Consider the following 20,562-nt stretch of genomic DNA (forward strand, 5'->3'; position numbering starts at 1 on the left):
TCTTCTCAGCCGAACTATATACAATTAAATTAGCTTTAGAAAATCTCTGTTCTGACTGTTCTTTAAAAGCTGTTATTTATACTGATTCCCTCAACTCAATCATAGCGTTATGTGATTCTTCAGATAAAGTCCAATACTTAACACCCGACTAACGTGGTATTTGGAGACTCAAAACATTCTGAGTCCAAGCCAGTATGGTTTTCGGAGAAGTAGATCGACGCTCGATCTCATTATCAAAGCAGAAGCAAATATTCGGAACGCCTTTCTAAGAAATGAGCACTTTGTTATGATATGCATTGACATCGAGAAAGCATTTGATACAACTTGGCGTTATGGGATTCTTCGGGACTTACATAAATCTGGTCTTCGGGGTCATCTCCCGAAATTCATTCAGAACTTCCTATCTAACAGATCCTTCCAAGTCCTCTACCACTCGTCACTTTCTAGCACGTATGTTCAAGAAGAGGGAGTTCCCCAGGGCTCAGTGCTGAGTGCAACACTTTTTGCTATCAGGATCGATTCTATAACTAATAGTATACCTAACACCATTGATGCATACCTGTATGCTGATGACCTTGCCATCTCATGTCATTCTCAAAATATGCGACTTATTGAGAGAAAACTACAAGTCACCATTAATAGAATAGTCTCTTGGGCCAAAAACAATGGCTACAGAATTTCTAAACCGAAAACAACTGCAGTACACTTCTGTCGTAAACGTACATTGCATCCTGATCCAAACCTTCAGTTAGACTCCCATTGTATTACATTTCAACCAAGCACTCGTTTTCTTGGTATAATACTTGATAAAAAATTAAACTTCCTTGAACATATAAAATATATTCGTACCAGCTGTCTTAAGAAACTAAATATTCTTAGAGTAATCTCCTCTATGTCATGGGGTGCAGATCGGTACATGTTACTACATTTATACCGCTCATTAATTAGATCCCGCTTAGACTATGCATCTCCTGCATACGCCTCAGCCAGGCCAAGTGTACTGAAATGGCTCGATCCCATTCATCATAGTGCACTTCGAATAGCACTGGGTGCCTTTCGTACATCTCCCATTTTAAGTCTATATACGGAAGCCAATGAACCACCGCTAGACCTTCGGCGACAAATTCTTCTTCTAAATTATGCCGCAAAAATCAGCAGCTTTCCACATCACCCTATATGGCAATATCTCTTCAGACCAAAATGGGAAAACCTCTATCGTACTAAATCACGTCTCAACAAACCATCTGGCATTAGGCTTCAAGCTCTAAACACTAGCTGGGGACTCAACATGAATAACATAATGCTGGATACTAGCATACAAATCCAGCCATGGCAAATACCAACGATAGATATTGAAAAATACTATCAGAAATGGGGAAAGAATAATCTTCCAGATATTAACATCAGACAATTACATCTGGCCCACTCAATTCAGTATAGCAGTTACGTGCAGCTATATACAGATGGATCCAAGACTGCTAGTAAAGTTGGTACAGCTGTAGTCCTGCCAGATGCTATCATTGCCAAACAGCTCCCCTCAGAATGTAGTAATTATACTGCTGAGTTGTATGGTATTTTACTAGCCCTGGAGAAAATAAAAGAAGCCTCATATACTCAATCCATAATATATACCGATTCATTAAGTGCCGTGAATTGTATGCAATGTAAACGCCCCAACAGTCATCCTCTGGTACAACAAATCTGGACTCAGTTAATGGCAATTCATGCACGTGGTCACCGCATAATTTTTTGTTGGATTCCTGGACACTCTGGAATCCCAGGAAATGAACAGGCAGATTTAGCTGCCAAAAATGCTTCCAATCCTATTTCTTCCAATTTCAGGACACCTTATGTTGACTTCAAATCCATTATACACCAGACCTCTAAAGAACAGTGGAAACATATATGGGAAAAAGAAATAAATAATAAACTTTTTGAAATAAAGAAAGAACCCAAACAGTGGCGATCCAGTCTAAGGCAAAATAGAAAAGAAGAAACTGTACTAGCGCGACTGCGCATTGGTCACACATACCTCACTCACAGTTATTTATTGAGAAAGGAAGATGCCCCACAATGCAGTAACTGTTCATGTCCGCTCACTGTAAAGCATATCGTTATTGAATGCCCACTATATATAAGAGAACGAAAAACTGCTTTCTCCTTACTTTTCAAAAATTGCAATCAATTAACACTACGTAATGTTCTAGAAGATCGTCAAAATATGGATGACCTTTTTATTTTCCTAAAATTGATTGATAAATATCACCTTGTTTAAATTTTTATCAGAACCAGCCTCAGCAACAAAGATATACTAGTTAGAATTCAGTGCATTATAGCCACAGTTGCTGATGCACCAACAAACCTAACAACAACAACAACAACAACAACAGATAAAGTCCATCCTGTTCTTGATGAAATTAGAAACTTGTTACTACAGATTGAAAAACGCCACCTATCAGTCACCTTCTGTTGGATTCCAGCACATTCTTGTATTTTGGGCAATGAACTTGCCGACAAAACTACAAAAAATCCAACTACCTTAGATTTAACGAATATCCCTGTTCCAGCATCAGACTAAACACAAGTCATTCATGCTGCATGCCTATCAGAATGGACAACAACCTGGCACTCTCAAACTAATAATAAACTCTTGCAGTTTAAACCCGGTCCGAAAATTTGAAGTTCCAGTGTCCGTACATCAAGACGAGAAGAGGTAGTCCCTTCAAGGGCAAGAATAGGTCATACTCATCTAACCCACCTTTATTTACTTACAGGAGACGATCCACCACAGTGTGCACATTGTTATATAAACCTGACTGGTAAACACATTCTCATTGACTGCCCCTACTATAGACAAGACAGAACTTCAACCTTGCGATCACTGGTAAATCTTGATAAACCAATAACTTTAGGGAATCTCATTGGTGATAAGGCAAATATTTCCGAATTTTTCAACTATCACAAGCAAACTGGACTTTTTAATCGTTTCTGATTTTACAAAAGTTTCTCATGTCCTAGTATTATAAATGAATAGGCACATTATAGCCACAGCAGCTTATGCACCATCAAACTCCCATAACAACAACAACAACAACAACAACAACCAACTTGCATGCTTTTTGCACCAGGCGAGTCTTTTACTCCAATGAACCTTGGTTAGGAGACAATGCCGTAGGGTCGGCCCCGAGTGCCAAGCGAGTGACTAAAGCGATTCTATAGTGATTTGAAAGCGATTTTCTTAAAAGAGCGATTGATTGTAGTTGAACGTTAGTTTCTAATTTCCAAAGTTATATAATTTTGCTCTTCTAAAGTAAGAAGTCAGCTTACTCAACAGAAAGGAAAGCCACCTTTCTTCTTGTATATAAAACTAATCTACTAACGCACTAACACTAACAACCTTATCGCTTGGTCACTGGTGGCACCGCTCCTGCCTCCACGTGGCGGGGCTGGAAGCCTGGGAGGAGAAATCCACTCTCCCGGGACTAAAAGGAGCAACTATGGACAACACAAAACAGTCCTACTATGGATCTCTTGATCCAGATCCAAATAGACATGACGACCATGATAATTTGAATAAATCCCATGCTAAGAGACAAAAAAAAGAAGAGACAGATTTTTCTGCTCCTCTCTTCTTAATATTACATTCCTCCACAGACCAACCATTGAGTAAACTCTCCCCATTTTTGATTCAGAAATGTCTCGAAAATGTGGCTGGGCCTCCAAAAATGGTTCGGCGACTAAGATCTGGAGACCTATTAGTGGAGATGAGTGAACACAGACATGCTGAAAGACTCTTGAAAATATCTGCCTTTGGTGGAATTCCCACAAAGGTTACCCCACATGCTACCTTGAACTCCTCTAAAGGGGTAATATCTGAATGGGATCTTCTAAATGTATCAGAGGATGAACTTGTCTCTGAATTAAGCAATCAAAATGTAGTCCAGGCAAAAAGAATTGTCATCAAAAAAGATGGAGAGCCTGTCCCTACACGAACAGTCATATTGACATTTAAGTCACCAAATCTCCCCACAACTATAAAAGCTGGATATCTCAGATGCCATGTTCGACCGTACATTCCCAACCCAGTCCGGTGCTTTAAGTGCCAGAAATTTGGTCATTCGCAAACTGTGTGCAGAGGTATAGTCACTTGTGCTTCTTGTGGTTCAAAAGAACACACACATACAGACTGCAATAGTGAAACCCAAAACTGTCCTAACTGCCATGGAAATCATTCTGCCTTCTCTAAGGACTGTATCCAATGGAAAAGAGAGAAGAACATTCAGAAGTATAAAATAGAGAACAAAGTGTCATATCAAGAGGCAAAGAAACACTTTGCAATCCCTACTAAATCATCTACATACGCCTCAGTTACTAAACAGCTATGCACAATATCAACTCAGACTGACTGCTCCCCCTCGACGTGGGCACCTGTACGTGGTGAGGGGACCTCCCAGTGACGCTGCTGGACTTCCAGACTAGCATCACTGGGATCCAACGCCCACAGCCTAGGTTCCGGGCTTACATCAATGGAATCCGGCGTGTTTGCCGTGCGCTGCGACCCGTGGAAATTCGGAAAGGGGGATCCTGGTGGTTGAGGGGCCCAGCTTCAATACACCACTTTGGCCCCTGCTTCGACAAGACGGGTGGTCCTGGAAGGCCCGGCTAGGATCAATCGGCTAGTAGGTTCGCCTGCGAGGGTCAACCGTGTCAATGCCACGCCCCTACCCTCATGGTCCGAGGGACAGGATTCAGGCTGGCGGCGGTGCGGGTATAGTGTCTGGGTAGCCCTGGCGTCCCACTCCCGAGCGCATTTATTGCATGCCGGGTAGTGGGCGTCCCTTTGGGCTCCGTGGTGGGTGGGGAGCCCGGGCACTGAACAACTAAATAACCTTCATGAATCCTGAGAAACTTACTTCTTCAGGGGCCCCAACCCGGTCCCTATCTGAAAATATAGACGGAGAGGCAGATATTATTGCAACAAAGAGGCAGCGAACTGAAACATCATCATCAGGGCCTGTCCCAAGATTCCTAATTATTCATTCCACCAGTGAAAAACCGATTGGTAAAATGTCGCCCTTTTTTATTCAAAAAGGGTTAGATGGGTTAGTAGGTTCTCCCAAATCAGTTAAGAGGCTCCGTTCTGGAGACCTCTTAATTGAAACGAAAAATGACAGGCAATCCGAACATCTACTCCGAGTAACATCAATCGGAGGAATCCCTGTAACAGTGACACCACACAGAACACTCAATTCATCGAGAGGTGTCATTTCGGAGTGGGACCTTCTTGACGTAACCGAGGAGGAAATCTGCTCCGAATTAAAACCCCAGGGAGTTATTGCCGTCAAGAGAATTACTGCGCGAAGGGATGGAAAAATAGTTAAAACCAGGAGCGTTATCCTGACTTTCAACTCTCCTAAGCCTCCTGACGAAATAAAAGCTGGATACATCAACTGTTCAGTGCGTCCATACGTTCCGAATCCTTTGCGGTGCTTTAAATGCCAGAAGTATGGACATTCTCAAATGGCCTGCCGTGGAGTCCTTGCATGCGCTCGATGCGGTGCAAAGGACCACGAAACAACAGCATGTTCAGCCGCAAAACCCACCTGTATTAACTGTGAAGGCGAACACCCGGCCTATTCACGAGCATGCCAGAGGTGGAAAGAAGAAAAAGAAATTCAACGGCTGAAGGCAGAGCTAAATATATCATACCAGGAGGCAAGGAAATCGGTCAAACCCCTGAATATCAACAGACCTACCTACGCCCAGAAGGTAGCAGGGAGATGTTCCGTCGGAACTCAGACGGACATGACCATTCCTCCAAAGGAGTCTTTCACTCCCATCGCACGGTATTTATTAAGTTCACAAAAACCTGCACAAAAGGACCAGTCAGCTGCCACTCCTATATCGGTACCTCCTAATGCTCCACAAATTCCAAAAGTAGATACGAAAGAAAAGAATAAGAAAGGGGAAGTCCCCCCTAGTTCCCAAGAAAAGATGGATGTAGAGCAGAAGGAGGTACCCGATGATTCAGTCTTGGAACTCTTTGCGGAGGAGGAAATGGACACGGGACAGCGTCCTTTCTTCCCCAAAAAAGATAAATCCAAGACTGATAAAAGTAAGCCCTCAGCACCTCGGAAGCCGCCTGATGGACCCACCAAGCCAAAATAATGGCTAAATTCCTACAATGGAATTGTCGTGGATTCCGGCGAAATATTGATGACATCAAGGCCCTCCTGCAAAAGCACGAGCCAGTTTGCTTTTGCTTGCAGGAAACATATCTAAAGGCAAATGATGATCCCACCATGCACAACATCACAGTTTTTCGAAAGGATAGAATTGCGGATGGCTCTGTACATGGGGGAGTGGCTATCCTTGTGGGTAACCAGACCCCAGTGCAGCCCTTGCTAATTACAACCAGCATAGAGGCTGTCGCAATTCGCCTTTCAGTGGGATTTTTATTAACTGTGTGCTCTATCTATTTGCCACCTGGGACTGACATCTCCCAGGCAGACCTTGATGATCTTCTAACGCAGTTGCCTCCCCCTTTCTTACTTCTCGGGGATATGAATGGACATAACACCCTGTGGGGTAGTGCTAACATCAACGGAAGGGGACGAGTCATAGAGCGAATGCTCAATGACAATGACCTTTCCCTTCTAAATACTGGAACAAACACCTTCTTCCACATGCCTACCCGTACTTTTTCTGCCATTGATCTCTCTATCTGCTCCCCTTCTCTACTCCCTTCACTCACTTGGGAAGTGGAGGAGAATCCGTACGGAAGCGATCACTTCCCTGTGATAACCTTGTTACACAGTGGGAGACCATGCCTTCCCTTCAGGTTACCACGGTGGAAGATTGATCAGGCTGACTGGACTGCCTTCCAACATCAGGCAAATTTTGATCTTAGCACAGTCAGTCAAGAGCCGATCAATGATGCAGTCAAGTACATCACAGAAAATATTGTCCAAGCAGCTGCGAATGCTGTTCCAAAAACATCTGCCCGGTTTCCACCATTTCCTAAACCTTGGTGGAATTCACAATGCACAGCGGCAAAAAAGGCTCAAAACAAAGCGTGGGGGATATTCCGGCGGTATCCCACCACGACCAACCTTGTCATCTTTAAACGTGCACGAGCCAAAGCACGATATATCCGCCGTCAGAGTCAAAAGGAATCGTGGATCCGTTTTACATCATCTATTAACCAGTCTACCAACTCTAAGGTAGTCTGGGATAAAATCCGGAAAATGAAGGGGAAATATACATCCCACCCTTCTTCAATCCTAGATTATAATGGATGCGCTATTGCAGATCCAACTGCAATAGCCAATGCTCTTGGGGAAACATTCTCTAACATCTCCGCAACATCCTCGTACTCCCCAGAGTTCCTGGTCCTGAAACATAAATTGGAAAAACAAGCACTTAATTTTAAGACCAAAGGCCTCTATCCCTACAACGGGGCGTTCACTATAGAGGAACTGAAAAGAGCCCTCACTCTTTCCAAAGCAAGTGCTGTTGGACCAGATGGCATCCATTATGAAATGATTAAATATCTTTCACCAAAATCTATGGATTGTCTGCTCCTTCTATATAACAGAATCTTTACTGAAGGGCAGTTTCCGGATTCCTGGCGAAAGGCAATCGTTCTTGCCTTCCCTAAGCCAGGAAAGGATCCAAAGGTCACCACCAACTATCGTCCTATTGCTCTGACTAGCTGTCTGTGCAAAATCCTGGAGAGAATGGTCAATTCTCGTTTAATATGGTATTTAGAATCAAATGACCTTCTCTCTAGTATCCAGTGCGGCTTCCGAAGGAACCGGTCCACTTTGGACCATCTTATTAGAATGGAAGCATCCATCCGGGATGCTTTCCTAAAACGCGAACACTTGGTGTCGGTGTTCTTTGACATGGAGAAAGCGTATGACACAACTTGGAGATTTGGCATCTTAAAAGATCTGCATCGCCTTGGTCTTAGGGGGCAACTCCCCATTTTTATTCAAAACTTTTTAGCCAATCGATCGTTCCAAGTTCGTGTGGGATCCTCACTCTCTCGCTCCTTTAGCCAAGACGAGGGAGTACCACAAGGATCAGTATTAAGTGTCACGCTTTTTGCCATAAAAATAAATTCCATCACAGAACAACTTCCTCCAACTGTAAACAGTGCCCTCTATGTTGATGACTTTAGCATTTTTTGCCAGTCGTGCAACATGAGGGTTATTGAAAGACAACTGCAGAAAGCCATTGATAATCTGAATTCCTGGGCACTTGCTAATGGCTTCAGGTTCTCGCCGCAGAAGACCGTTTGCGTACACTTTTGTCGCAAGCGTAATCTTCATCCTGAACCTGAATTAAGGCTCGGACAAAATGCTATTCCAGTAGCAGCGAACACAAAATTCTTGGGACTCATATTCGATAAAAAATTGACCTTTTTGGATCACATTCGCCAACTCCGCACAAAGTGCACAAAAGCCCTTAATATACTCCGCTCGCTGTCCTCCTTATCCTGGGGTGCAGACCGATGCACCCTTTTACGGCTTTACCGTGCACTTGTGCGATCCAAATTAGATTATGGGTCCCAAGTATATTCTTCAGCTAGAGATAGTGTCCTCCGATGGCTGGACCCTGTCCACCATCAGGCTATCCGTATCGCTACTGGAGCTTTTCGAACATCTCCTGTCCTGAGTCTATACGTCGAAGCAAACGAACCACCGTTATCGTTTCGACGTAAGCAGTTGTCTTTAAAGTACGCTTTAAAACTGAAATCCCTGCCAGACCATCCTACGTGGCCCTTCGTTTTTGAGCCACGATGGGAAAACTTGTACAATACCCGTAAGACTGCCAATCGTCCTTTTGGTATTCGTGTCCAAGAGCTACTCAACGAACTCAATATCAAGGTAGACAAGGTTGCCCAAACATCCAAGCAACCCTTTCCACCCTGGCATGCTCGTGTCCCGGCATGCGACTTGTCGTTTAGAAACTGGGGAAAATCGGACACTCCATCATGCGTCTACCTGCAGCTCCATTCAGCACACCGAACTGAATATTCCGACTTCGCGCCAGTCTACACAGACGGTTCGAAGTCAGAATCATATGTGGGATCTGCTGCTGTCTTCACAGACAGCACTATCTCAGAGCAGATTCCCTCTGAATGCAGCATATTTACTGCAGAGCTGCACGCTGTAGAGTTAGCCTTGGATCATATTAGTAAATGCCAATACCAACGGTTCATTTTATATTCCGACTCTCTTAGCATGTTACAGGCTGTAATATCTGTGAGGTATAATCCCCATCCAGTTCTGTCTAGCATTCAGCAGAAGATTCACGTTCTCCATGATCGTGAATATGACATCCGCTTCTGCTGGATTCCGAGCCACATTGGGATTAGGGGAAATGATTTGGCTGACGCCGCAGCCAAATCAGCAATTCCCAATAATAACCGATGCCTGTTAGTCCCTTATACAGACTACAGGCAAATAATACATCAAAACATACATTCCCAATGGCAGGACTCGTGGAATAGGCAGACTGCGAATAAATTATATTGTATAAAGCCTGTAATTGAACCGTGGCAGTCTTGTCTGCGCAGGAACCGTAAGGAGGAAGTTGTTCTAGCCCGTCTCCGCATCGGACACAGTCATCTTACACATTCTTTTCTGCTGAGGGCAGATGACTGTCCTATGTGCGAGCAATGCGACACCATTTTATCTATTAATCACATTTTAACCGTATGTCCACGTTTTAGACACGAACGTGATTTATACTTTACCGTTTTTAGTCATCTGGCTGAGCCTTATACACTCAGTCAGATTTTATCTGACAATGACCATGTGTCTGCTGTTTTTAGCTTTTTAAAATCAATAAACATTTTTACTGCCATATAAAATTTACATTTTATTGTTCTTTTCCATTGATTTATCTTTTACACATTTGTTATTATTTATTTTGACATGGTGACCTAACTAGTTAGGTCACTGAAAGTTTAAATTTTTATTAATGACATGGTCTTGGCGCATTATAGCCTTAGCAGCTAATGCGCCAATAAAACCAAACAAACAAACAAACAAACAAACTGACTGCTCTGTCCCTCCGAATATCTCTATATCTGGTTGGGCAAAATCATTACTTACTTCATTAAAAGAACCATCTCCCTCAAAATATGCAACCCAAGAAGTAAATACGCCGGTAACAATACCTCCAGATAAGAATATCAATCAGCAACCAAAAGTACAAACTAAGAGCGCTGAAAGAACTGATGCACACACATTCAGATCTGATACCATGGGCACTGATGAAAAAGCAGATGAAGATGACACATTTCTTGAAATTCATCCAGAAGGTGACATTGACACAAGCAGACCAGTCTTCTCAAAGAAGGATAAAGGAAAAATAGACAGGCGTAAGCAAACTACCTCACGCAAGTCAGCAGACACTAGCTAAAACCAAACAATGGATACAGTTATACAATGGAATTGTCGTGGGCTCCGTGCTAACCTTGACGACTTTTACGATCTCCTATCTGAATACAAGCCTGTTGCACTATGCATTCAAGAGACAAATCTCACAAATGCAATATCTATGAAAATTAAGCATTACAATATGTATAGAAAAGATAGAAACTCATCTATTTTAGCTCATGGAGGAGTAGCACTCATAGTGAATTCCTCGGTACCCTCTAGACCTATATCCCTGCAAACTTCTTTAGAGGCAATTGCTGTCCGTGTCACCTTCGGAATCACAATAACATTAGTTTCATTGTATCTATCACCAAATCATACATACACCTTTGCTGATTTAGATAATTTAGTAATGCAAATACCTGCTCCCTTTTGTATTATGGGTGACTGGAATGGCCATCACCCGCTATGGGGTTCTCAACATCTTGACTCCAGAGGACAGATAATTGAAAAAATTTTAGACAAACATAACCTGACAATTTTAAACACTGGTGCTCACACATATGTGCATTTACCATCTGGCTCAACCTCTGCTATTGATCTTTCTATATGCTCTCCAGTGATATTTCCTCTCATAGACTGGACCGTTACTAATAACCCTCGCGGTAGCGATCACTTTCCTATCATCTGTACTTTCTGTATAAGTTCTACTCCTCAGAGTAACATTAGGACAACCTGGAAATTTACTAAGGCGAACTGGATTAAATACCAAGAAATAGCTCACTTAGATGCTATCTTCATAGCAACCCACACAATTGACTCTGCAGTAAGCTACATTACAGATACAATAATGAAAGCATCCGAGACTGCTATACCAAAATCATCATCCAAAATCCGGCTTCATCCAAAAATGTGGTGGAACGAAGCATGCAACAGCGCTAAAAAAGAAAGGAACAAATATTGGAATATTTTCCGAAAACATCCAACCACAGCTAACCTCCTACAGTTTAAGAGAGTCAGAGCTAAAGCTCGTCATATAAGACGGGAGAGTAAAAAAGAAGCATGGGTGCATTATGCCTCCACCATAAACAGATCCACGGATACTTCTACAATATGGAAAAAAATCAAAAGAATTAATGGTAAATACTCGCAGACAACTTCTCCTATTCTACTTGTGAAAGGGAAAGAAATCTCTGAACCTACAGAAATTGCCAATGCCTTAGGTACTACGTTTGAAACGCTTTCAGCTGTTGACACATATGAACCTGCATTTCAATCGCTAAAATCCCAGACAGAAAAATACAAACTAAATTTTAATACTGCCATCCTTCATTCTTATAATCTGCCTCTGACCATGAATGAATTGCGTAATGCACTTGCACGAGTGAAAAACAGTGCTCCAGGTCCCGACGGGATTTATTACACCATGATCTGTCATTTAAATGAGGAATCATTAACTGTACTCTTACAACTTTATAACAGAATTTACTTAGAAGAGTATTACCCCGCTAGCTGGTGCCATTCTTATGTGCTAGCCTTCCCGAAACCAGGGAAAGACCACACAGATCCCAAAAATTACCGTCCTATTTCTCTAACCAGTTGTCTGGGAAAAACATTGGAAAAAATAATTAACGCCAGACTGACATGGTTTTTTGAGACTCAAAACATTCTAAGCCCAAGTCAGTATGGTTTCCGGAGAAAAAGATGTACGCTTGATCTCATTATCAAGGCCGAAACAAATATCCGGAACGCGTTCCTGAGAAATGAACATCTAGTCATGGTATGTGTTGATATTGAAAAAGCCTTTGATACAACTTGGCGATACGGAATTCTTCAGGACTTGCATAAATGTGGACTTCGGGGTCATCTCCCAAAATTTATTAAGAACTTTCTAGGCAATAGATTCTTTCAAGTCCGATTCCACTCTTCATTATCTCGAACATATGTACAAGAAGAGGGAGTTCCCCAAGGATCAGTGTTGAGCGCCACACTCTTTGCCATTAGGATTGATTCTATTACCAAGTGCATACCTAACACAGTTGACACATACTTGTACGCTGACGATCTTGCCATGTCATGTCATTCTAAAAATATGAGACTTATTGAAAGACAACTACAAGGCACCATTAACAAAATAGTCTCTTGGGCTAAGAACAACGGATATCGGCTTTCGTCAACATCATGGGGCGCAGATCGCTCTACTCTTCTTCGTCTTTACCGAGCCCTTGTCCGTTCTAAACTCGATTATGGGTCCCAGGTATATGGATCTGCTAGAGATAGTGCACTTCGGTGGTTAAATCCAGTTCACCATCAGGCCATTCGGATAGCCACAGGAGCATTTCGCACATCTCCAGTCCAAAGCCTTTACGTCGAAGCAAATGAACCATCCCTATCTTTTCGACGTAAGCAGTTGTCTTTACATTACACCTTTAAATTGAAAGCCCTGCCTGATCATCCCACATGGACATCAGTTTTTGAGCCACGTTGGGAAAATCTCTATAACACCCGTCGGACTGCCAACAGACCTTTTGGTATTCGGATGCAAGGGCTATTAAATGAACTAAACGTGACGGTAAACAATGTTGCCCAGTCACCAAGGCAACTCCTTCCACCCTGGTATGCACATTTGCCAATGTGCGACTTCTCCCTCAAAATCATGGAGAAGGCTAATACACCGGCGGCCGTCTATCAGCAACTCTTCGCATCGCATAGAGAGCAGTACTCTGACTTTCTGCCAGTCTATACAGATGGCTCAAAGTCAGAATCTTATGTGGGATCTGCTGTTGTATTTCCTCAGAAGACATTATCATTCAAGATCCCACGAGAAGCTAGCATTTATACTGCAGAGTTGCATGCAATTGAAATAGCCCTTGAGTTCATTATAAATAGCGATTACCAAAGGTACATGGTTTACTGTGATTCATTGAGCGTATTACAGGCTCTAGTGTCGATGAGGTACAACTCTCATCCGGTCCTGTCACGGATCCGGCAGATGCTAAGTTCTGCCTTTGAATCAGAATTTGACATTCGCTTCTGCTGGATCCCAAGCCACATTGGGATCCGGGGAAATGAATTAGCTGATACTGCTGCCAAATCAGCCATTTCCCTGGATAGTCATTGCCTGTCAGTCCCCTATACAGACTACAGGCAAATAATACGATGTAAATTATACTCCCAATGGCAAGACTCTTGGCACGAACAGACCGCGAATAAACTACAGCGTATTAAGCCTGTAATCATGCAATGGCAGTCCAGTGTACGCAGGGTCCGAAAAGAGGAAGTTGTTCTTGCTCGGCTCCGCATAGGTCATAGCCATCTAACACACTCCTTTTTGCTGAGGGCGGATGGCCCACCTATGTGTGAGACGTGTAACGTCATTTTAACTATCTCTCACGTTTTTATTGAATGTCCTGTTTTTAGACAATCTTTTTCAAGCAGTTTTAGTAATCTGGCTGAACCCTTTACACTCGGTCAGATTTTAGGTGACAGAGACAACATGTCTGACGTTTTTAATTTTTTACAATCGATCAATTTATACACAAAGATTTAAGTTTATATTTTATACCTTTTATTTAACCTTTAACCACTGTATCATTTTTACCTTTTTGACACGGTAGCCTGTTCTAAGGCTGACCAATATTTTTGTATTAGTTTTATTTTTTGATTTGGCGCATTATGGCCATAGCTGCCAATGCGCCATTAAAAACCAAACCAAACCAAACCAAAAGATATCGGCTTTCAAAACCAAAAACGACTGCTGTGCACTTCTGTCGCAAACGTTCTTTACATCCGGATCCAGACCTTCATTTGGATTCTCATTGTATTACTTTCCAACCTAGTATTAGATTTCTTGGTGTAATATTTGATAAAAAATTAAACTTTCTGGAACATATAAAACATATTCGTACAAGTTGTCTTAGAAAACTAAATATTCTCAGAGTAATTTCTTCTATGTCATGGGGTGCAGATCGTTACGTGTTGTTACATCTATATCGCTCACTGATCAGATCCCGGTTAGACTATGGGTCTCCTGCATATGATTCAGCCAGGCCAAGTGTATTGAAATGGCTCGATCCTGTACATCACAGTGCATTAAGAGTTGCACTGGGGGCTTTTCGCACATCACCAATCTTAAGCCTCTATACCGAAGCCTATGAACCACCGTTACACCTTAGGCGAGAAACTCTACTACTAAATTATGCAGCTAAAATCAGCAGTCTCCCACATCATCCCATGTGGCAATGCCTCTTCATGCCAAAATGGAGAGAAATCTATCAAACTAAATGGCGTTACAACAAACCATCTGGCATTCGGCTTCAAGCTTTGATAACAAGCTGGGGCCTGAAGTTCTCTAACACGCTCCAGGATACTAGCACTGAAACCCAGCCATGGCTTTCCATAGCTCCAGTACATATTGATAGACTTTTTCAGCAATGGGGAAAGAATAACATTCCCGATATCAACATTAGACAAATACATATGGCTCACTCCACCGAGTTTAGCAGCTTCATTCAGCTATACACAGATGGATCCAAAAATGGTAATAAAGTTGGTACAGCTGTAGTACTACCAAACTGCATCATCTCCAGACAGCTTCCACCAGAATGCAGTATTTATACCTCAGAGCTATATGGTATTCTACTAGCCCTAGAGAATATAAAAGAAGCCTCACACGCTAAATCCATCATATATACAGACTCGTTGAGTGCTGTTAATGCTCTACAGGGTAAATCCTTCCCTAGTCATCCTCTGATACAGAAAATTTTAGTTCAGTTATCAGCACTTCATGGACGTGGACAGCTCGTAATATTTTGCTGGATCCCTGGACACGTTGGAATCCAAGGAAACGAGCAGGCAGATTTAGCTGCTAAAATTGCTACAAATGTGATGCCATCTAATTTCAGGACTCCTTATAGTGATCATAAGTCCTTTATCAAACAGATATATAAAGAAGTATGGACACGCATGTGGAAAGATCAGAAAAATAATAAACTTTTTGAAATCAAGAGAGAACCTAAACAGTGGCAATCCAGCATGAGACGAAACAGAAAGGAAGAAACTATTTTAGCCAGATTACGCATTGGTCATACTTTCCTCACTCATAGCTATCTACTAACAAACAGTGACCCTCCACAATGCAGTAATTGTTTATGCCCACTAACAGTAAAGCATATCATCATCGAATGCCCGCAATATCAAAAAGAACGGAAAACAGCTTTTTCCTCTAATTTCCATGATTACAATCATTTAACACTGCAGTGTGTCCTAGGAGATCGAGAGAACATAGATGACATTTTTCTTTTTCTAAAATTTATTCATAAATATCACCTTATCTGAACTGCTATCTCCTGTAAGAAAAACGAAGGAAATATCAGACAGTAATTAGTGCATTATAGCCTAAGTTGCTGATGCACCAATAAATCTAACAAACAACAACAACAACAATGCCGTAGGGTCGTCTGCTGGTATAGCCCATACGTGCGAGCGTGCGACACATGGTCATGCCAGATATTGTTCCGGGTTCACTCATGTTGTATTGGCTAGTCAACTCTTCAACAGTGCTGCGCCTGTTCGCCTGTACGAGTTATCGAACCCGGCGCTCACCTCTAACATCAACTTTTCGCTGACCTTTGCAGTTTTGCCGTCGGGTCATTGTTTGACCATCTTGACGCCAGTCCTTGTACACTTGAACTACGGCGGCTCTCGAACACCCTACCAGTTCAGCCGTTTGGGACATCGAGAATACACAATCTGTCCTTTATCAAAGTCCGATAAATCCTTCCTTTTACCTATCATGCTCGGAATTTTAATATCTACTGAACCAGTGACACTTTATCTATGCTACGTAGGTCGACTAACTCCGCACTGTCGCACCTCACGTGGTCAACCGGTCGCATTCATTTTCATAACGGTGGTCATAATTCAGGGATCACTAAGTGTATATATATATATATATATAATTTGACGAGATAACCTTTTTTGGTTAGTTATGAGAATCTATCGTTTTTCGTATTTTTTCTTTTTTCCTGGCGCAGTATAACCACAGTCGTTTTTGCACAAGTAAAATCAAAATCAATCAATGCTTCGCGTGTGACTGCCGTTATCCGGGGACAAGGTTGGCTTACCCGTGACTAGATAAGTATCCCATAATTTCTGTCCACTCAGTGTATATCATCTCGAGGAGGTAACCTCTTTAAAGGTTATCAAAATCTCGACCTTTTAAAACTTTAATTGTGCCGCGGCGCATTGTAACCGAAGTTGTTTTTGAGCCATAAAAAAAAAAAAAATTGTAGGGAATATTTTTATGGTCCTCATAATTTTTTTGGAGCATAATAACCGATTTGGATGTTGTATTAAACAATACAAGAATATGTCAAATTTATGTAGTTATTATTTAAAATATGGGTGTGAGAAATATGGTACTGTACTGCATAGTTAAACTGTTGGGCAATAATGCTTTTATTTAATATGGGAGATTCTTATTTAGACATCAGATGTCGCTGCTAATCTAGAATGGCTACTCTGATCGAAAATATTGCGCGACAAGCTCAACATACGTTTTCAAGAAATGTTAGTGATGAAGCGTTTAGCGACCTTTTTTCTAAGTTGAAACGGTGTGTTGGACAATTGAGGTCATCAGATGTAAATCTAAGTCGCGAATTTCTGAAAAATTCAAAGGACTTTAGCAGTTCAAGTGGCCGTGCACCAGTGACTTACATCGAAGTCTTTGAAAATCAGGTATTTACTTTGGGTATATTCGTATTGAAAGGTGGTGCAAGAATTCCACTGCACGATCATCCTGGAATGCATGGGCTTTTAAAAGTAATTTATGGTACTGTGCGACTGACCAGCTACACTCAACTTTCGAATATTGGAAATGAAAGCAAGATTCCACGCGAAATTTCTCGCAAAATCAGAGGATGGGAAAAAGATCTCGTGTTTCGTGCAAAACGTGATGCAGACATTGAAATAAACGAAGAATCGGAACCTTGTGCCCTCGGACCATCCGAAGGTAATCTTCATGAGGTTAAAGCCATTGGTGGCCCTGCAGCGTTTGTAGATATTCTTGCCCCCCCATATGACATGAAAGAAAGAGACTGTCATTATTTCAATTTGCTGGGCGATGTTAAACAGAACTCTGATACAAGTAATTCTTGCTGGCTTTTACAAACTCTTTCTCCTCCAGATTTTCGGTGTGATTCAGCACCTTACTATGGACCACCCATTCGTTTAGTCTGAATGTTGTCAAATAAGTAATATTAATTGTTCCTTTTAGATTTAAATTGTTAATTACTCCATGTAATTGGAATAGCATATGTAAAAAAAAACAACATAAAAAAACTTGCTATTTTGCATTTTAAATAACATGCAAATAGCAAGGTTTTTTTTTTTATTGCATATGTTATATGTAAAAATTCTTGTTATTCAGCATTTTAAATAAAATATGAATTTTGGTTTGACCAGTTTTTCAAAAAGGTCTGTAAAATATATAGGTATTTAGAGAAATGGCTTTATAAAATCCTTCTGCCTCCTTTGATGCCAGGAACTAAGCCTTTCCATGTTAAGGTTTTGTGACGTGACAAGAAGAGAGTTAAAATCTGGATTAATACAAATACATATAATATGATAAAGTAATTGAAGCAGCACCCAGCAATTTATATTATTAATATTATCCAAAAAAGAATGAGTCCCTCTCCCTCTCCCTTCCTACTTTTCTTTCCAGGAAGAAATATAAATTGTCTATAAACAACTTGGGAACTAGAGATCCATAAATTTTGAAGGGATGACCTAAGAGAAGCTAATTTGTTACACCTGTATTGAACCAGCAGAAGTTCCTTATTAAATGGATAATACTAACCTGGTATGTAAACCAATATATTGTTTTAGTAATGTGAATATCTGGGAAAGGAATTTGTCTCAGTATGTTGGTTGTAGAAATGGTCAGTTGAAAATTTCTCTTCATGGACAACGGCAACACCTTCAATCAAGGACTTGGGGTTATATTATGTAATCTATTTTTAAAAAGGGAGAGATGTGACTTATTAAAACTTTTTGAAAATGTATTCTGGATTAATAATGTTCCACACACTCTCCCCCCCCCACAATTTTTCTTAAAATAAGTAAGCTATTTTGCATCATCAGAATATTTGGAAAATTAATATGTTGTGGAAATAACATTGTGGATGCTTAACAAAAGAATATGGAATGAGGGAAACAACTCCACGTGAAATGATTTAATTTTGTATTTTATGATTGCTATACTTTGTTAGTGGTATAACCAAATCCAGCACGAGTATTTTATAGTAATGTTTATTATAATAAATTTTGTAAATGGTATAACCACATCAATCAATTTATGATAATATTTATTATGAAATTTTATTCATTTCACATTAAATTATTTTGATAGACTTCATTATTGCCAGAATAATGTAAGGTACATGTAGTGCTATTATATGGGTGTTATCTCCATATCATGTGCTCTAGTCTTTTGTTTGGCTTTTTTAAAAGTCTAGATGATGTAATATTTAATATTAGTGTATTTCTGATTCTTGAAGTTAAACTTCTGGGAACCTTTGTACCAAAACTAGACAAGTAAGGTTTCAAGCATATGTTAACACATAAGAAGTCATGCCTGTTGTTTTTTGTTTTTTTTTTTCGTGTTTCTTATATATTTTTATTTGATTCTACCTACAATTTGATAATACTATTCTGCAATAAAACTTTTATAGTTTACATACAGTATGGCATGCAGTTTCTGTATTATACATAGTAATTACTATCGTAGAACATCATATCATGGTCTACTTTATCATTGTTTTGGACCATTCCTGACAATGAATGGAAAAAAAAAAGATTTGACTTGCACTTTCATTAATATAGTTAAAATAAAAAGACTGTCTTTATGTTTATATATTACTGATTTCCAATGACTACTTTATATTAGTGAATACTGAAGGTAAATGTTTTCCAGTTATAAAGAATTCTAGAACTAGGGGCCATAAATTCAAATTACCAAGGAAGAGGTTTAGAAAGCTTTCTTTTAGTCGATGAGTTGTTGATTACTGGAACAAATTGCCTCTACATATAGTCGAGGTTGACACTTTGAAGAAATTCAAAGCCCAACTTCATTGTTACTTATGTGAAGAGGGAAGTTCATAATTTGGCTATGTTTCTTATCTGCTTTTTATATATTTTGGCCAGTGTGGCAAAAGCCTCTGATTTCTGTGCACTAATATTATTTTATTATATTATTATTTTAATTATATATTATATATAATATAATATATTAAAAAATAATATATTATATTATTTTATTATATATATTATTTTCAACAGTCTGAGTTAGAAGAGCAAGATTAAATGAGTTAAAATAAAAGTACTGTATCCACCTTGTCAAATGGATGAAGCTCAGCTGATAGTTATGTTGACAAATTGACATATATAGCACTAAGATACAGAATTGACAAATACACGTTATAACACAGTCTTAAAACAGTCCTCACATTTTTGGCATTATTCAGGCTTCAACTGTTTTTGCAAAATTCTCATTCTGTACACTATTCAATAAGCTACGTCCAGCCATTTTATAATGGACTCAAATGTGCAGGTTAGCAGTAAATTAGTTTCAAGTGAGTGGTTATTCATAGCTTTATGGAGTGTGATATCCTTTTAACTTGGGCTCACATCTGGTGAGTATGGGCTTGGCACACCCAGGGTCCTGAGCTGGATATCATCATTCTTCTCTTTCTTGGCGATTCTCTCTCTCTCTCTCAGGGTAACTTGGGAATTTTTTTTTTTTTGGCTGGTGCAGCATAAGCCTCAGGCTTCCTTGCACCATATAGCTAATAATAATAATAATAACTTATATTTCACCTCTTTCTAAAAAGACCCTTATCCTAGTCTGCAGGTTGAGAATTAAGTGAGGCATGTTCAAGTGATTGAAAATATAATTTTCCTATAATTAGATTTATAATTTTACCATGAATTTGAAAAATGAAATGCAGATTTTACCTTATAAATTAGCTATGGATCTGATATGTAAAATTCTAAATCTTTCTTTGTGTGAGAGAGAGAGAGAGAGAGGTGGGGGTGACTCTTAGTGATTAGCTTTTTGACACTATTTTAAAATCCAGTATAAGAAAGAAGGGTTTTAAGATGATTATGT

General features: G+C 40.3%; 1 protein-coding gene across 1 annotated transcript; it reads left to right on the forward strand.

Moving 5' to 3' along the window:
• Positions 1–16,907: 16,907 nt before the first annotated feature.
• Positions 16,908–17,667, forward strand: LOC150085785 (2-aminoethanethiol dioxygenase). Its single transcript, XM_090373484.1, has one exon. The coding sequence runs from the start codon at positions 16,908–16,910 to the stop codon at positions 17,631–17,633; it is 726 nt and encodes a 241-aa protein (XP_090229610.1). The 3' UTR covers positions 17,634–17,667.
• The last annotated feature ends 2,895 nt before the right edge of the window (positions 17,668–20,562 follow it).

The sequence above is a fragment of the Mastigoproctus giganteus genome, chromosome 5, assembly GCF_048544385.1.
Source record: "Mastigoproctus giganteus isolate SK-2022 chromosome 5, ASM4854438v1, whole genome shotgun sequence".
Lineage (NCBI taxonomy): Eukaryota > Metazoa > Arthropoda > Arachnida > Uropygi > Thelyphonidae > Mastigoproctus > Mastigoproctus giganteus.